We start from the raw sequence: 18513 nt of genomic DNA on the forward strand, positions 1-18513 counted from the left end.
ACTATAACCTGGTGTTGTGTGATTTTTAACTTTGTTTCAGTAAAAGATCACCATGTTAAAAATTTGAAAAAAATCTGTTGAGCTAGATTTCATTCTGGGGTCTAACTTGTCCAGCAGTAGCATCAAAGGAGCACTATCCCCTAAATGTTTCTCAATATTCAATTAATCTACTTGGCCCATCTCATCGCAAAGAAAGATGTTCAGCAATGTCTTCATTCCTTTTGCACTGGACACAATATGCGTAGGAAATTCTCTTAAGCACAAGTGAGGACCTTTGCTAGTCCTTACACTATCACTATCCCAATCAAAATGTGAAATTAAAGTCGTCCATGATAACTGCTGTATGATCCTTCCATCTTTAAGTAATTTCCTTGCAGATTTGTTCCTCTAGATCCTTCCCACTAGCCAGTGGACTTTACATTATACAGAGCAATATAATTGCACCATTACTATTCCTTAGCTTTAGCTGCTTCAATTCTATCTTGGCAGCCTCCAAAAATCCTCTTTTCCCAGTACTGTAATGATCTCCTCAAGCTGAAATGCCACCTTCCTCCTTTTTATTTCTTTGCTATCTTTTCTGAACACCTTGTAACCAGGAATATCTAACACCTAGATCTGTCTTTCTGAAAACTATCTACCACAGAGCCAGTCCCAATGCCCCAGGAGTCTAAAGCCCTCTCTCAAGCACCATTTTTCTGACCAAACATTCAACTGCTGATTCTTCCTATTCCTCCACTCACTTGCACATGGAACTTGAAGGATCCTGGAACTTTGGAGGTACTGCCTACTAATTATTTTACTGAGCTCCCTAAATTCTGATTGTTGCACCACATACTCCTTCTTAGTTATGCCATTAGTTCCAGTGCAGAGCATGACCTCTGACTGTTCATCTTCCCGAAAAGAATATCCTGAAGCCATTCTGTGATGGCTCTGACTCTGGCACTACGGAGGTAACAAACCACCTTGGAGTCATGTTGATGGCTGCAGGGATGTGTGTCTGTTTCTCTAATTAAAGAAAATCCCCAACCAGTACGAGGCTTACAAACTTCTTCCCTGCCACCTGAACAGCTAAGCCAACTATAGTGCCATGGGATTGGCTCTTGCAACACTCCTTCAAAGATTCAATTTCCCGAGAATGGAAAACTGATTAGTGAGCAAGCTGTATTAACTGTCCTTTTCCCGTGGTCTGCCTCATGGCAGTCACCAATGCTCTGGCAGCTTGCCCCTAACATGCAGTTACACTTCTCTTTGCTGTACTTTGCTGTCTGTTAATTGCAAAACATTTTTTTCTCAGTAATAGAACAATGAATGCATCTCAAAACATTTAATAAACTATAAAGCACTTTGGTTTGTCATAAAAGGTGCTGTACAAATGAAAGGAGTCTTGTACTAGAAACATAAACATAGAAACAATAGTAAATGGGAGCAGGAGTAGGCAAATGGCCCTTCAACCCTGCTCTACCATTCAATATGACAATGGCTGATCACCACTTTCTTCACATAACTTTGATCTCTTTAGCCCTGAGAACTTCTTCTTGAAAACATGAAATGTTTTGGCCTCAATCACTTTCTGTAGCAGCGAATTCCACGGGCTCACTACTCTCTGGGTGAAGACATTTCTCCTCAACTCAGTGTGAAATGGCCTGTGTCGTATCCTTAGACTGTGACTGATGGTTCTGGACATCCTCCTGACTTTACTCTGTCAAGGAGAAAGTGAGGACTGCAGACGTTGGAGGTCAGAGTCAAAAAGTGTGGCACTGGAAAAGCACAGCAGGTCAGGCAGCATCCGTGGAGCAGGAGAGTCGACATTTCGGGCATAAGCCGTTCATCAAGAATGTCTAGTCCTGTTTAAATTTTATAGGTTTCTATGAGATCCTTCCACATTTTTCCAAATTCCAGTGAATATAATCCTAACCAACCCAGTCTCTCTTCAGACCTCAGTCTTGCCTTTCTAAGGAATCAATCTGGTAAACCATTGTTCCTGACCCTTCATAGTCAAAACATCCTTCCTCAGATAAGGAGACCAAAACAGCAATATTCCAAATATGGTCTCATCAAGGCCCTATACAAGTGCAACAAGGCATCCCTGCTCTTCTACAGATTGTATCTCCAAGAAGGCCAACACGTTATTTGCCTTCTTCACTGTCTGATTCACTTCTTCACTTACTACCAGCAGCTGCTGTATAAGGATACCCAATTGTCATTGGACTACCCCCTTTCTCAATATATCACAATTCGGATAATAATCTGCCTTTCACATGATACATCATTTGCAATGCATTTGCCCACTTACTCAACTGTGATGCAGCAATGTTGATGCATTGTCATGTTGTTAATACAACAGAATATGTTTTTAGTGCTCCTGTAATTAGTCTGGGGAGGATTGTGAAATGTGTTGTAAATTGTCTTAATGCTTTCTCATGTCCCTGTCATCAGCCAATGGAGGTGACAAAGTTGCAATAGAAACAGCATTAATGCTCACTCATGAATCTGTTGTTAGGCAGTGGAAAAGTTCAAGATAAATTAAAAGAGTTACTGCTCTCCTGTGCTGCCCCATCATTAATCAGAAAACTGTGGAGTGAAGCTTTAGAAATTATTTTTACAGCTGTTCAATTTAATTCATTGCTTGAAAGTTAATTTGTTTATCGTCAATGGATGTTCTTAAGATTGGTAATCAGTGCTTATTCGTTAATGTACTTAGAAACTAAATGTTCTTTCATTTCTCATTTGAATTCCTTTTATCTTTTACCTACAGTTACCTCATGGGAATGTTCACTTTGTTACCTATAATTACTTAATAAGCTGTCAAGTTAGAAGTCATGGGAAGCATTCTTGTACCAGTTGTAAGTTATTTCACATCCAGCATGATCCTGTTTTTATGACTACAGTAATTGTGAAACCCAATTTAATTTTCTTCGTCTGACTGAACTGGGTATGCATTGCTACATAAATATCTCACATGCCTTCAATTAAGATTTGTTTCAACCTTGCACATCTCACCAGAGCTGAGTGGTACTGGTGATCTGACAAAAAGCAGGTCCATGCTCCATACCTCATGGTCTTCTGTTTCTTCTTCAATTCCTCATAGGAGCTTTCTATTTTCAATCCAAGTTTTTCTAACAACACTGTTCTGCTTTCTCCTTTTGGTCTGCATTCCTCTAATCTTCATTCAATCATCTACTTCAGCAAGTTTTCATGCCTTAGAATGTGGCTTCTTGCCTTTGTTTGATGACATTGACTAATGACCCTTTGCCGTCCTCATGAGAAGTGCTTCACTGCTTTGATGTTCTCTCCAGCTGACCCACTCCATCTTTATCCAGAACCACATTTCACAACTGTGCAGTTTTTAGATGTCTACTGTGCTGCTTTGGTCAATGATGATCAAAATCATTTTGATGTAACACACAGGCGCATTATTCACAACATTATGAGAGAAAAAGGACTGAAAATGCAGGTTAATTAATAAATAATTTGTATCTCTGCTTCATTCCTTTGTCCTACTATTCTTCTATTCCTAAAAATTAGTTCAAATAGGGAAAAAGTGCTTTCAGGTTGTTGGGGAGATTTCACTGCGGTGTTTAATGTAGGGCTAGGGAGGGTGACACTTCCAGCCCTGAAATGGTTAACAACAGCCAAGTGAGCTGCTGCAGGCGATTGCATGACTGCTGGAGCTTGTAAGAGATATGCATAATGTTAATTAAATCTTGGAGCCTGTAAATACCAGCCAGTATCAATTGCCCCATCGAAACTCGGGATTAATAAAGAAACTGATCGGAATCTGTAACTGTTAGACAAGTGTGAATTGCTCTATCGGAACCTGTAACTAGTGAGTGTGAATGGCTCTATTTAAGTCTAAAGTTGATAAGTGTAATTGACAATTTAGTTAAACTAAAACTATTGAAAATGCCTAGCCTGTCAGACGCATAGTAATTCCTTGACACAATGGACTATTGAATACGGGATCGGAACCGCTCCCGCCACTTCGATGCGGCCAATAGGAGGACGGATCCCCAGTGCGCGCCGATGAATGGACCAATGGGGAAGGCGAACTGGCCGGGGACTCCAGGCAGCGCGAAGTATAATTGTGTCAACTTTGAACGGGAAGGGAGAACGCCTTCTCCAACGAATGCATGCTTGTAGATTCGTTGTACCAGTTAAGATTCTGTGAATAAACGGCTGTCTGCGTCTAACCATAGTTGCCAGTGTGAGTCTCTCCTTCCGAAAGAACACGCAAAGACGGGACCCCGCAGGTCCGTCTTAACAAGGTACAACTTGAAACCACACAGACTGAAGATCATTAGTTTAAGTACCAGCCTACATTGACTTATGCTCCACTACAGGCATGACGGTCTTAGTGGCCTACTTCTGCTCCTTACAAGTTCTGTGATTCTGGATATGGTGTTACCAGGTGAGGAAAGACAATATGGACCTTAACTCTCTCAAATGGAAGTATTTAGCAGTGGTTCCCTGCTGCTGGTCTCTATTCAGTGTCTCCTGTCTGCAATTTTAATCAATGTTGGAGTTAGCTGGTGATAATGTAGTCAACAGCCCTGCATTAAATTGTCAGCAAATTTCAGTAGGAAACTACATCCACATTTTAATCCCACACCCATCCATTCTGGATTAGATGTTTCAGACCCTTTCCAACCTTCCTGACACAATACAGCAACATTGAGCTTCCTAAGTCTTCAGAGCCACTTTTCATTAAGAAAAGAAAATAATATTTCTTCATATTCCTAACTGGTGCTTTATTGGTGGTGGATAGGTTTTGAGGAGTCAGGAGGTGAATTCCCCACCACAGAATTCTCAGTCTTTGACTTGTTGTAGCTCGCGTGTGGTTAGAGTGGGATTAAAATGTGGATGTAGTTTCCTACTGAAATTTGCTGAAATTTAATGCCGGGCTGTTGACTACATTATCACCAGCTAACTCCAACATTGATTAAAATTGCAGACAGGGTTTTATTTTTTATTGAGTGCAGTAAGCAGCCCTCACTGAGATGATGGCATGCAGACTTTGCTGGGGGACAAAAGCAGCAGGTGTATATGAGCAGCACTGTGTGTTACACAACATCCTGAATTTGAACTGTATCATTTGCCCTTCACTGAAATTGTATTAAATTCCATGAGTGTGAAATCCATCATCCTGATTTTTAGATACATGGGTTGCAATTTGCAGCGTAACTGTGGATCCCCTGTTTTATACCCCACTGACATTATCCAAATCATCAGATGCTACCTCAGATTTCTTGCTTTCAGGCATTAAAGAAATGCTACTAGCTCCCATAACATCCTTAAGAGGAAGAGCAACAGCATTGATGAAGAAATTGCTTATGGGACACTGATCCCATCAGCTTAGGTGTCAGCTGTACTCCTAACTCAGAGATTAGTGTAGACTTCGGATCAGAATTCATTGAGTTACCTGAGTATGAATGGGATCCAGCCAGGTCAGGAGGCAAGGACGATTCATTTGCCACATCATCAGGGGATGAAATGACTGATGTGTTCTGTTACAGAGGAGTCAGATAATGGCATTGTTGGGACAGAATACAGGAGAGCTGATCAGCTTGGATATATAGATGCTGAGGCCATTCATTAACTTGCCAGTCAGCTTCCTATCACTCTAGGAATGTAACTCCAAGCTGGCAAAGGGAGTGGTGCAAAGCTTTCCCCCTGTGTTCCATTTCCCCATGGTGCTATCAATGCAGCTGTCAAAGACACTGTCAATGTAGCTCCCATCTCCACCTTCTCTGTGTGGGCAGATCTCTGTATCCTCTTCCTTCCTTGTGACAATGGGGCAACATTATCTGGAAAATGCACCAAAATATATTCAAAAACACTCCTGAGTAATTTCAAATGCTTTCCAGTGGGAAAACAAAGTTCCAACTGCTCCATAAGCTGCAGTCAGGGTGTTTCAATAATGTGACTACAGGCTTTATCTCACTTCTTCACACTTTCATGTTCACTGTTGGAGAACATGATGTGGAGGTACCAGTGTCAGACTGGGATGGACAAAATCAGAAGTCACATGACACCAAGTTACAAGCCAACAGGCTTGACATCACAAGCTTTCGGAATGTTGCTCCTTCATCAGTTGAAGTGGTGAAATACTGGAAAAGCCAAAATGTCAAAATCTGTGCTACTCAATTTTGGTAACCTTGTATCAGATATATTGTAGGAACAATTTACTGCAGATGCTAGAGTCTATACTGAAAAGCATTGTCCTGCTATTCTCATATTCTGATCACCTGCACTCTTGATTGAACCAGATTAATCCTGTGGCTTGATGGTAATGGTTGAGTGGGGGATATGCCAGGCCATAAGGTTGCAGATCATGCTGGAGTACAGTTCTGCTGCTGTTCGTGGCCCACAGCGCCTCATGGATACCCAGTCTTGAGTTGCTAGATTAGTTTGAAGTCTGTCCCATTCAGCAGGGTGATAGTGCCACACAGCACAATGGAGGTTATTCTCAATGTGAAGGCGGAACTTCATCTCCACAAGGACAGTGAGGTGGTCGCTTTTATCTATACTGTCATGGACAGATGCTCCTGCAGCTGGCAGATTAGTAGTAATGAGTCAAGTGTGTTTCTTCCTCGTGTTGGTTCCTTCACCACCTGCCGTAGACCCAGTCTAGCAGCTATATCCTTTAGGACCCAATCAGCTCGATCAGTAATGCTGCTGCCGAGCCATTCTTGGTGGTGGACATTGAAATTCCCCACCCAGAGTACATTTTGCACCCTTGCCACCCTCAGCGTTTCTTCCAAATGTTGTTCTACATGGAGGAGTATTGATTCTTCAGCCGAAGGAGAATGGTATGTGGTAACCATTAACAGGTTTCCTTGCCCATGCTTAACCTGAAGCCATGAGACTTCATGGGGTCCAGTGTCGATGTCAATGACTCCCAGGTCAACTCCTTCCTGACTGTATGCCACTGTGCTGCCACCTCTGCTGGGTCTGTCTTGCCGGTGGGATGGCAGATTTCCTTACCTAAAAGACATTAGTTAACTAGATGGGTTTTTCCGACAATCAACAATGGTTTCATGGCCAACAGTCAACTCTTAATTCCAGATATTTTGCTGTGATCTCCAGCACTTTTTGTCAGATGTATTAGTTGTTCTATGTCAGGATAGCACTGCTTCCATGTCCCAGAAAGCAGCTATCTATCTTTTATTGAAGAATATGACTTGAACAACACAGGCAGTGGCCTGTGACAATGTCAGTGCTAGCAAATTATGGTAAGTCTTCACACCATCACTGAAAGTTACATAGTGTGAATGAGTTCCTTGGTTTTAAGCACCAAATATATTTCAGCCAAATGTCCTTTGGTAATTTAAGCAGGGCAATGTTACATTATTAAGTATTCGAGAATTCCATAATGTAAGTCATAAAACAAAACTCTTTAGAAGATTAGTCTACACTCCACTTTGAAATGTGGAAGCTACTAAAATTAGAAATATTGATCTGTGCTGAACAGATTTATGTTTAATGTATGATAATACCTATTAGGAGTATAGATACTTTACATGCATTATGTAGAAAGTTTCCTGGCTTAGGGATGACTGTATAAAGCGTTTCTCTCATACTTCAAGTGATTCCTATGGTCAATTTGGTGCAGAAATCGGAAAATAATGGACGTTCAGCATGAGCCTGTGACAGTAGCATATGACCGACTGCAGAGTCTGAATTCACACCAGTGTGAAAACCACCCCAACAATGGTTTGAAGCTGACACTAGCTCAGAAGCACTGCTGTGCAAACACAGCTGGAAAAAAAAGCCCCTGCTTTGTTGCCAGGCAACCAACTTTTATCTTTTTGGTCGAAGACCATTCATAGTTACACCAGTATCTTGTGCATTGTGAGGCTGATGACTCTGCTCTGTAGGTGTTTCCATGGTTAAAGCTCCTGATTTCAGAGTAACTCGGCAAATCTAATTTTAGAATTGGGTGTGCAGTGGTGTTAGCTTACAGATATTAAACTCAATGCTGAACTAATAAATGGCTTAAAAATCATGTAGCACTTCGAACTGATCCTCAAAGCATTAGGTTTATGGTTGAAGCCTTAAAAAGAAGATTGATTCAATTACATAGCTCCTCAGTACAAAATCAGAAACAATTTTGGTTCAATTGCTTCTCAGCAACACTTTCCTCTCATCTTGTAATCTTCCACACCCCCTTTCCCAATTTTGTTCTGTATAGTCAGTTTATAGAGATTTTTTTATAAGATATCCATTGTTTGGTGGTACACTTTCTTCAGTCTCTGCATGCTTCAGACCACCTCCAGATGAAAAACCAGTCTGCCAACACTACCCTGTGTAATGGGGAGTAATGGAAGCTGACCTCATCTTAATTTTCCCTTTGCTTCAGTAAATTTGAACTGGCCCAGAACTCTGCTTCACAGACGTACTACCTCACACAACTCTATGCTTGCTGACCTATGCTAGTTCATAGTTTGGCAGTCCCATGATTTTAAATTTCTTATCCTTGTCTTCAAATTCCTTCATAGCCTTGCCGTCTCCCTATCCCTATTGCTTCCTCTATTCCCTCAGTTCCTCATGCCCGTAACTCTGGGATTCTTTCTTGATCCCCTTTTCCTTCTCTTTCAAAACATTTCCTAAAATCTATACCTTTGACCAAGCTGATTTTCACCAAATATCTCCTTCTGTGGCTGATTTCAAACTTCATTTTTAATAATTTTGAGGGAAATGTGAGCATTTTATAACTTGTTATCTATTTTGTTGTACAAGTTATGGACTCTTTTCTGTTTGTATTTGTATGAGTCCCTGATTGATGAAAAGCTAATTCTAAATGTATGCTTCAAATATTTGATTTTATGATTTGAGTCAAATGAAGTCAGCTGCAACATGAATTGAAAATACTCATAGCAATTGGGAAGTAAACAGATTCCCAGAGCTTTGTTAACCAGTTGGCAAAGAAGGTATGTTTGTAAATGTATAGATCAATGGAATTTGGTACAAGGATTAAGTGAGTATAAGTGGTTATATAAGGAACTGTAAGTGATGAACTGTTTTGAGGATGTCCTGTTCACAGGTCCAGGATTGATTACAAATGGTATAGTTAAATCAAAGTCAGGCAGTAAATTCAGAAGACATTGGAAGCCCCAGCTGCAGGCAATAAATGAAGACAATGAAAAGAAGTTCAGTACACAATGTTTGAAGATGACAGAAGGAGAAAAAGAAGTTCAGAAATCACACAGAGCCATTTGTGGTCATTACAGTTAATGGGATGGAAGAACTAACCCAGCTTTGATATCAACCACCTTTCATCCTTCATTCAGAATAAGTTTTCTTGCTTAATAAATTCTCTTAGTGCCACAACATCCTGTAAAAAGTTATTGGCTGATCGCTGAATCTCTCACAATTCCAATGGAACATCTTTTGGATATTTTAATAAATTAAAACTGCAATATAATTGTAACTGGTTGATACATCTTACAGTACCCATTCAGAATGGGGAAAAAAAATCTATGAAAAAACTTTCTCTATGCAGAGAACAAAACTTTTATGCCATTCTTGTGTATTTTGTGGGATGTTAGCATTACTGGTGAGGTTTTCATTTGTGTCCATTGCAAAGTACTCTTGGACTGGCTGACACACAAAGTCATTTCAGAGGCCAGTCAAGGGTAACTGTATTGCTGTGAATCTGTTTGCAGGCCAGTCAATGTAAGGATGGCAGATTTCCTTCCCTAAAGGGTGTTAGTGAATCAGATGATTTATTACAAATGGTATAGTTAAATCAAAGTCAGGCAGTAAATTCAGAAGACATTGGATTTGATTTAACTATACCATTTGTAATAGCCTGATCTTCTGGATTATTAATCAGTTGACACCACCAAAACCTACCATCTGCCCAAATCAATGAAGGTGAGTGCAAAATAAACAGATATGGAAATGTGTCAAATGAGGTTAGGAGATTTTCACGCAGTAGTCTGTAGATCAATAGACTCCATTCAGCCCGAAGTATATTCAGGCTTCAAAGTTTCTCTTACGTCAATTTTGATACTGAGTTTCTCCAGTTACAAAATGTTCCATTGATAGGTCAAGTAGCCAATTAAAAACTTTTTTCAGAAGCTCAAGAATATAATTGCTATTATTACACGGAATGATTACCGAAAGACTAAGAGATTTCTAACATCCATTCACAATAATAAAAACAATGCTGACATAAACAACTAGTCTTCATATAGTTGTTCCCAATGAAACATACAATTAGATTCTCAGAAGCATTTCAACACTCCTTTAATTGGCTACCTGAGCTATCACTATCTTTGAATGATTTTAATAGAAAAAGCTTTAACTGGTTAAAATTAGTAATCCACCTTCACCAAAGTAGCTATTAATATTTTCTTCCAGCATAGAACACCCACAACATGCAGCTCATTACACTTTTTAAAAAGAAAGAATAGCTTGAATTCACAAATACTCTACATAAAACATCATTGTCAAATAAATAAGCAAAATGGGAGAGGACTCACTTCTAATTATATTGGATTATGAAACTCTGATGAGGAGTCTTTTTTTCAAATAAAGTGAATTGCTCTTTATAACATTTTGTATCAATCATAAGGGCTAATGTGATATTAGTGATGCAATGATCTGTTAACTTGGCACCAGAGGGGGTCTGATTTGGGCAAATATGCATCAATGGCTGTAAGGTTCCTTGATCTGAGTAAAGTAAATGAATTACTCATCTAACAATTTCTACATTGATCTTTCTATTCATCTCACTCATCATTTTTCCCATGGCTTTCAAACTGCAAAGGTCCTCACTTATTTAACCTCTTACTTTAGAATTACATCGTCACTGCTGATACTTATCATAAAATCATAGAACCCTACAGTGTGGAAAGATGCCATTTGGCCCATTGAGTCTGCAATGACCCTTTAAAGGATATCCCCTTATGAACCACTACTCCTACCATTATCACTACTCCTGGTTCTAATCCAATATTTGACAATGGACATTGAAAACTGTCCAAAATTGTAGCAGTGCAAACATTGTGAGTGGTAACTTGATGTACCATGCATATCAGAACTGAATGCAATGCTTTAATGTAATAAGAGTTTGCAGTTGTGTGCTTTTGACACTACATTGCTTAGATTGTTTGTTACTAACAATAACCATTACGGACACTTCTCATTAGGGAGGGGAGATTTTTAATCTAAAAAAATGGTCGATGACAAATACTGGACTACTTCAATACATTTTTGATAACTGAAAGTTATGAAAACTGGTTGTGAATGATAATCAAAATCTCTTAATTCCGACAATGATGTGTACTATAGTAAAACAAAAAGTGAAAAATAAATGATATGACACAAAATTTATTTGTACAGTTTGGCTAATTCTTAATATTCCCAATAAGGCAATGCCTTGATCTGTTCAGAAAATTAAGCCTGTAACATTCTGAAGTTCAGCATTACAATAATGCACAATCTATTACAATATCATTTATGGTGGATGCATTGATTATTGTCATTAGTGGCTGGTGCAATATTGAAGCTACCTTCCACATAATTTTAATAAATGATAACAAAAACAGCATTTGCAAAGCTCTCAAAGATGCCCCAAGGTTACATTATTGCAGTATCCTTTCCTGCTCATTGATTTTGTTAGTCCTGCACTGGCCTCTGGAAAAATAAAAGAATTAATAGCAGCCCAGAACACATACAAAGTTTTTTTTTAAATATGATTTCTATTTTTGTACTTAGTTTCTCTTCATAATCTTGCTGGACATCTAGCATTGATGAACTGAGATGACATAACTGAAAAAAATCTATTATTTCTACCCTTGTGTCAGACATTCTAGAACAATATCTTAACATTCTCTAAGTTTACCTCCCATTCTCCAACATATCTACAATATGCTTTGAATGAAATGAGATCTATTGTGAGGAAGCAGGGACACAAGCTCATGATCCAGTCCTCTAGTACTCCAACAAAATTTTGAATAGATCATCAAGGCACACTGTCCATGTCAATATTGGCACAGAAAAAATACCCTCATTCCTTCAGTAATAGATATTCTACTCCAGAGGTTTCAGTGAATAATCCAGACTAAAACTTTAATGCTGGACTTGTGAATGCTACATGATCATCTTTCAGATGTGATGTTAAGGATATACACCTTCTATATATCGAGCATAAAAGATAAGTTGTCACTATTTTGAATTTCAGTAGAGAGGTTAAAGTAAGAAAGAAATTGGATTTATGTAATGCTTCTCAGCCCCTCAGGAATCACAAAGTGCTCTGCAGGGAAATCTATATTTCTGAAGTATAGTCATGATTCTAACAGAAAAAAAGTCTCCTGGTTTTCCTGGTCAATATTTATCCAATAATCAAAATCTCTGGAGCCAGGTGAACTAGTTACTTATTCCATTGTGGTTTGGAGACTGAGCACAGTTTTCCTGACATCACACCTCATCAGTAATTCACTAGTTCTTAAGCATCTTGTCATAGCTTGAGACTATGAATTGTGCTACCTAAATTGAAGATGTAGAAACAAGGATTTTAAAAGATATTGTAAAATCAAAAGAGCAAAATGATTTTAGAAACAGAACTTATTAAGAGGCTGAGACTTGTTTTACCTTACCTTCACTGTTTCTGTTGTGTTGATGATATTTAGAGTGTAGACTCCACTTGTCATAAATCCTGATTTGTACACTTCAGCACAGTCTTTAAATGCAACTTGATCTTTGGCAGTCCGTGGAATTTCTATGATATAGAACAATAGAGGTCCTCAGTTTATTTGATCCAATTAAAAACAAAAACAACAGGACTTCACAGTTTTAATGCCACTTATTGCATCTTAAAGAAAGGGATTTAATCAGACTCGTTTTACTAAGGAGAAAGGAGTGACAGAGGGCCTGTTCCTTTTAGATTACATATAATCTAAAACAAGGGAGGAACATTACTTTCTACTCTCCCTAGTTTATTCCTCATGGTTGGTTTGTGAAAAGGCCACGTCAGTGAGAAGTGGCCAGAAGATGGACCAAGTGCCCAGAAGTGTCATTTTCTTCAGTTTTTCAGATTAAACAACATCTGGAAGCTGTTTCAACACCAGAATAGATAAAATTGCAGAAATAGGTTCACATCCCAACAGGGCAGCAACTTAACATATGAGCAATCATTTATTTATCAAAATAAACAATAACAATAAGAATTCTGACAAGGTTGCTGTATGTTTATTATCTCTTGGGACTACCATTGCTGATGCTCACAAATGGCACATTTGACACAGGATTTAAATATTAATTACTGCCCAAGAGTCCAGTGGGGAATCACCCGTATGGTGCCTCAAGGCAGCTCACAGCTGTTTGTATCAGACACTCTTGTTTAATTTTGCACTGCTGATCACATTGCAGAAGAGGAAAAAAGACAGTGATAAAAAATAATTACTACATTTGCATCTTTCACTTCTTTTCATAAAAATCTCTTTGAAGGCTGGAAATTTTCAGGTCCAGTGCTTTTTGCATTTATTGTCTAAGTGACCTCATTTACATATTTATGAACATTGTTTATAACTCTAAAATATGCAAAATCCATTTCGATCTGTTTATTTCTGTGCATGGGTCTGCCTTGCACAGAATGAAGGACAAGTCATATTATCAGCATTATGGATAGTATCAATATTGTGCATTGCACCATTAGTCAAATCAAAAACCCTGCAACAGACTGAATGGTGGTCAAGTGAGCACAATACCATCAGCAGGTGAGAATTGTCTTTGAATATCTCTCAACAGTCAACATTTTAGGCATAAGGGACAGGTTGCCTTAATATATTCTTATTAATGATTCATTGTCCCCTCGTGGTATTCAGGGTCATTGCTAGTGAAGGCATGTAATTCTCAGGATTCCCACTCGTCATCTCTCACCTCCTGATCCCAAGTGATTGTCAAGCCAACTTCCAGCAGCTTCCCTCAACCTCTTTAGATTTCAAAAGTCAACAAACCCTAAGTTTGCTTGGGAAGGAATTTTTATTGTTGGCATTTTTTTTGTTACCAGATATAGCATCCACTGTTTTCCAGCAATTGAGAGAGTGGCCTATGTCGACTCACCTGAGACTTTTCACTTGCACCCTCTCCAGAGCCCAGTGGAAATTTGGACATATTTTGAAGTAGTATTTATTGGTTACGACTTATTTATTGGCGACAACTTACATAAGCATAGTTACAAAAACAGTTAAAAATTTAAAAATATTCAAAATTAATTAAATAAAACAAGGATGGAGAGTCAGGTGATGGATTGTTTCTGCATGATGTGGGAGCTGGTGGACACCATCGTGGTTCTGAGTAACCATATTTGTAGGAAATGTTGGTTGCTAGATGAACTCTGACTCAGAGTCATTAAGCTGGAGTCTAAGCTTCAAACATTGCGACACATCCGGGAGGGGGAAAGCTACCCAGACACTGTGTTTCAGGAAGCGAAAGTGGGTACTGCAGAAGCTGGAGATCAAAGTCAAGATTAGAATGGTGCTGGAAAGAAGGAAAGAAGGGCTTTTGCCTGAAATGTTGATTTTCCTGCTCCTTGGATGCTGTCTGACCTGCTGTGCTTTTTCAACATCATCCTAATCTTGACTATATTTCAGGAGACAGTCACACCCCTTAGACTAACTAACTTGAATTCGGCCAAGGGTCAGGGATAGAAGGGTTGTGGCTGTGAGTCAGAGGAATCCATGGGGTAGATGGATCCAGGAGGTAGAGGGATCCAGGAGATAGAGTTGCAGGAGCCTCAGCAACCACGATGGTGTCCACCAGCTCCCACATCATGCAGAAACAATCCATCACCTGACCTTCCATCCTTGTTTCATTTAATTAGTTTTGAATTTGTCTTTATCCAACAGGTTCATGAGTTTTGCTTCCTGTGTGGATTGGAATAGGGACTGCAGGGAGGATGAGCTGACTGATCTCAGCATTGTGTGCTGGGAGCCATTCAAGTGGTGTGAGAGAAATGTTATTGTAATTGATGATAGTATAATCAGAGGCACTGACACTATTCTTTTTGACCAGGATTGAAAGTCATGAAGGTTGTGTTGCCTGCTTGGTGCTCAAGTTCGGGGTGTTTCATCTGGGGTGCAGAGGAACTTGGAGTGGGAGGGTAAACATTCAGTGATCGTGGTCCACGTAGCTACCACTGACATAGATAAAACTAGAGCAGAGGTTCTGTGAAGAGAGTATGAACACCTCGAAGCTAAATTAAAAAGCAGAAGCAAAAAGGCAATAATCTTTGGATGACTACCTGTGCTACAAGTTAATTGGTACAGGATCAATAAGATTAAGCAGGTAAATGGGTGGCTCAAAGTTTGATGTGGGAGAAATAGGTTTGAATTCATGGGACATTGGCACCAGTACTGGGGAAGAAGGGACCTGTGCCAATGGGAAAGTCTTCATCTGAATCCTGCTGGGACCAGAGTCCTCACAAATCACATAATTAGGGCTGACAAACTATAAGGGTGAGGGGAGGGTTTAGTTATAGGGGAAATTGGCAAACCTGAATTAAAGGAGGAGATAAGAGTGCAGAGCTCAGGAGAGGTTATTAAAATCTGCAACACAGACACAAATAGGACAGAGTGTACAGAATGGGAGAGCAATCAAACTTCAAGCACATTGGACCAAAAGAATGACAATGAGGTAAGGGGCAGTTAATACAGGACTGAAATTGATATATCTGAATGCATGTCATATAAGGAATGAGGGAAATGAGATTGTGACACAGATTGAAATTGGAAGGTATGACATGGTGGGCATCACGGAGATGTGGCTGCAACAGGATCAGGATTGGGGACTGAATATTCACGGATATACATCCTATCAAAAAGGTAGGCAGGTGGGCAAAGGGGGTGAGGTTGCCTTACTAGCAAGAAATAAAACTAAATCAATAGTAAGAAATGAAGTACGTTCAGATGGTATAGAATCCGTGTAGGTATAATTGAGGAACCGCTAAGTTGAAAAAAACATAGTTAGAGCTATGTACAGGCCTCCAAACAGCAGTCAGAAGCTAGGGCACAAGATACACCAGGAGATAGAAAAGATGTGTTGGAAAGGAAAAGTTACAGTGATCATGGGGGATTTCAATATGCAGGTGGACTTCGAAAATCAGGTTGGTAGTGGATTGTAAGAAAAGGAATTTGTGGAAAGTCAATGAGATGGCTTTTTTGGAGCAGCTTGTGGTGGAGTCCACTGGGGAGCAGGCAATACTGGATTTAGTGTTATGCAATGAGGCAGACTTGATAAGGAAGTTGAAGGTGACAGAACCCTGAGGAGACAGTGATCATAATATGAGTGAATTTACTCTGCAATTTGAGAGGGAGAAGATAGAATTCAAGGCAATGGTATTACAGCTGAATAAAGGCAACTACAGAGGCATGAGGGAGGAGCTGGGTAGAGCTCCTTGCCCAGCAGAGGAGTCTAGCAAGAAAGACAGTGGAACAGCAATGGCAGGAGTTTCTGGGAGTGATTCAGGAGACACAGCAGAGATTCATCCTGAGGAATAAGAAGCATGGTACAGGGAGGATGAGGTAACCCTGGCTGACTGGGGAAGACAGGGATAGCATAAAAGCAAAAGAGAAAGCATATAATGTGGCAATAGGCAATGGGAAACCAGAGGATAAGGAAGCTTACAAAGACCAACAGAGGACAACAAGTAAAAGGAGGGAGAAGATTAAATCTGTGGATAAGCGAGCCAGTAGTATAAAGGAAGTCTAAAAGTTTCTGTAGATATATAAAGGGCAAAAGAGGGGCAAAAGTGGACATTTGGCCACTGGGAAATGATGCTGGAGAAACAGAAGTAGGGAACAAGGAAATGGCTATGGAACTGAATAATTACTTATTAGCCTTCACGGTGGAAGACATGACTAATATCCCAAAAATTCATGACAGTGAATGGGCAGAGCTGAGTATGGTGGCCATCATCAAGGAGATGGTTCAAAAAAACTGAATGGTCTGAAGGTGGATAAATAACCTGGACCAGATGGACTACACCCCAGAATTCTAAGGGAGATAGCTGAAGAGAAGGTGGAGGCATTAGTGGTAATCTTTCAGGAATTGTTAGAATCAGGAAGGGTCCTAGAGGACTGAAAATTGCTAACATGACATCCCTTTTAAAAAGAAGCAAGACAAAAGACTGAAAATTATAGACTGATTATTCTAACCTCAGTTTATAGCTAAGATCTTGGAATCCATTGTGAAGAATAAGACTTCTGAATACAGAGGAACCTTCATTATCCACCATTCGATTAATTTAATCTCAGATTATCCGAACAAGATCGCAAGGTCCCAATGCGTGGCTAATTATGTTATCCGGCATCGATTAACTGGCATTCGATTAACCGAACAAAATACTCTCTGCTCGTGTCCTTCAGATAATCGAGGTTCCTCTGTACCTAGAAGTGTATGGTAAAATATGGCAGAGTCAGCAAGGTTTCATCAAAGGGAGGTCATGCCTGACAACTCTTCAATAATTCTTTGAGGAAGTAATGAGCAGAATAGACCAAGGAAAGCCAATGGATGTTATCTACATGGACTTTAAGAAAGCCTTTGACAAGGTGCTGTACAGGAAGCTACTGAGTAAGATAAGGGCCCATGGTGTTAGAGGCAAGGTGCTAGCATGGATCGAAGCTTAGGTGACAGGCAGAAAGCAGAGAGTGAGGATAAAAGGGCCATTCTCAGGATGGCAGCTGCTGACAAGCAGTATTCCACAAGGTTCAGTGTTGGGATCATAACTTTTCACTTTATACAATAGCTATCTAGATGAAGGAACTGAGGACATTCTGGCTAAGTTTGCAGATGATACAAAGATCGTGTTTTCCGGGTCCTGGAGGGGGAGGGGGAGCAGCCCGAAGTCGTGGTCCATATTGGCACCAACGACATAGGTAGGAGGAGTGCCGAGGATGTTAGACAGACTTTCAGGGAGCTAGGTTGGAAGCTCAGAGTTAGAACGAACACAGTTGTTGTCTCTGGTTTGTTACCCGTGCCACATGATCGAGAGTCGAGGAATAGGGAAAGAGAACACTGAAATGCGTGGCTACAGGGATGGTGCAGAAGGGAGGGATTCCGGTTTTTGGATAACTGGGGTTCTTCCTGGGGACGGTGGGACCTCTATAAACAGGATGGTCTACACCTGAACCTGAGGGGCACCAGTATCCTTGGGGGGAGGTTTGCTAGTGCTCTTGGCGGGGGTTTAAACTAACTCTGCAGGGGCATGGGAACCAAGATTGTAGCTTCAGGGTGCAGGGCCTGGAGTATAGGGAGGTTAGGAACATGGCATCAATTTCAAAGGAGGGTGCCTGTAAACAGGAAAGTGGCTTGAAGTGTGTATACTTCAATGCAAGAAGTATACGAAATAAGGTAGGTGAACTTGCAGCGTGGGTTGGTACCTGGGACTTCAATGTTGTGGCTATTACGGAGACATGGCTAGAACAGGGACAGGACTGGCTGTTGCAGGTTCCAGGATTTAAATGTTTTAAGAGGGGGAGAGGTGGGGGTAAAAGAGGGGGAGGTATG

The 18513-nt window shown here is 40.1% G+C and overlaps 1 protein-coding gene across 2 annotated transcripts in view; it reads right to left on the reverse strand.

Moving 5' to 3' along the window:
• Window positions 1-18513, reverse strand: part of angpt2b (angiopoietin 2b) — a 247463-nt gene that overhangs the window by 96807 nt on the left and 132143 nt on the right. For both annotated transcript variants that reach the window (XM_043717869.1, XM_043717870.1), the window contains one exon: window positions 12606-12727. In XM_043717869.1, coding sequence (XP_043573804.1) covers window positions 12606-12727 — 122 coding nt within the window. The remainder of the gene's footprint in view (window positions 1-12605; window positions 12728-18513) is intronic.

This window comes from Chiloscyllium plagiosum, chromosome 27 (assembly GCF_004010195.1).
Source record: "Chiloscyllium plagiosum isolate BGI_BamShark_2017 chromosome 27, ASM401019v2, whole genome shotgun sequence".
Lineage (NCBI taxonomy): Eukaryota > Metazoa > Chordata > Chondrichthyes > Orectolobiformes > Hemiscylliidae > Chiloscyllium > Chiloscyllium plagiosum.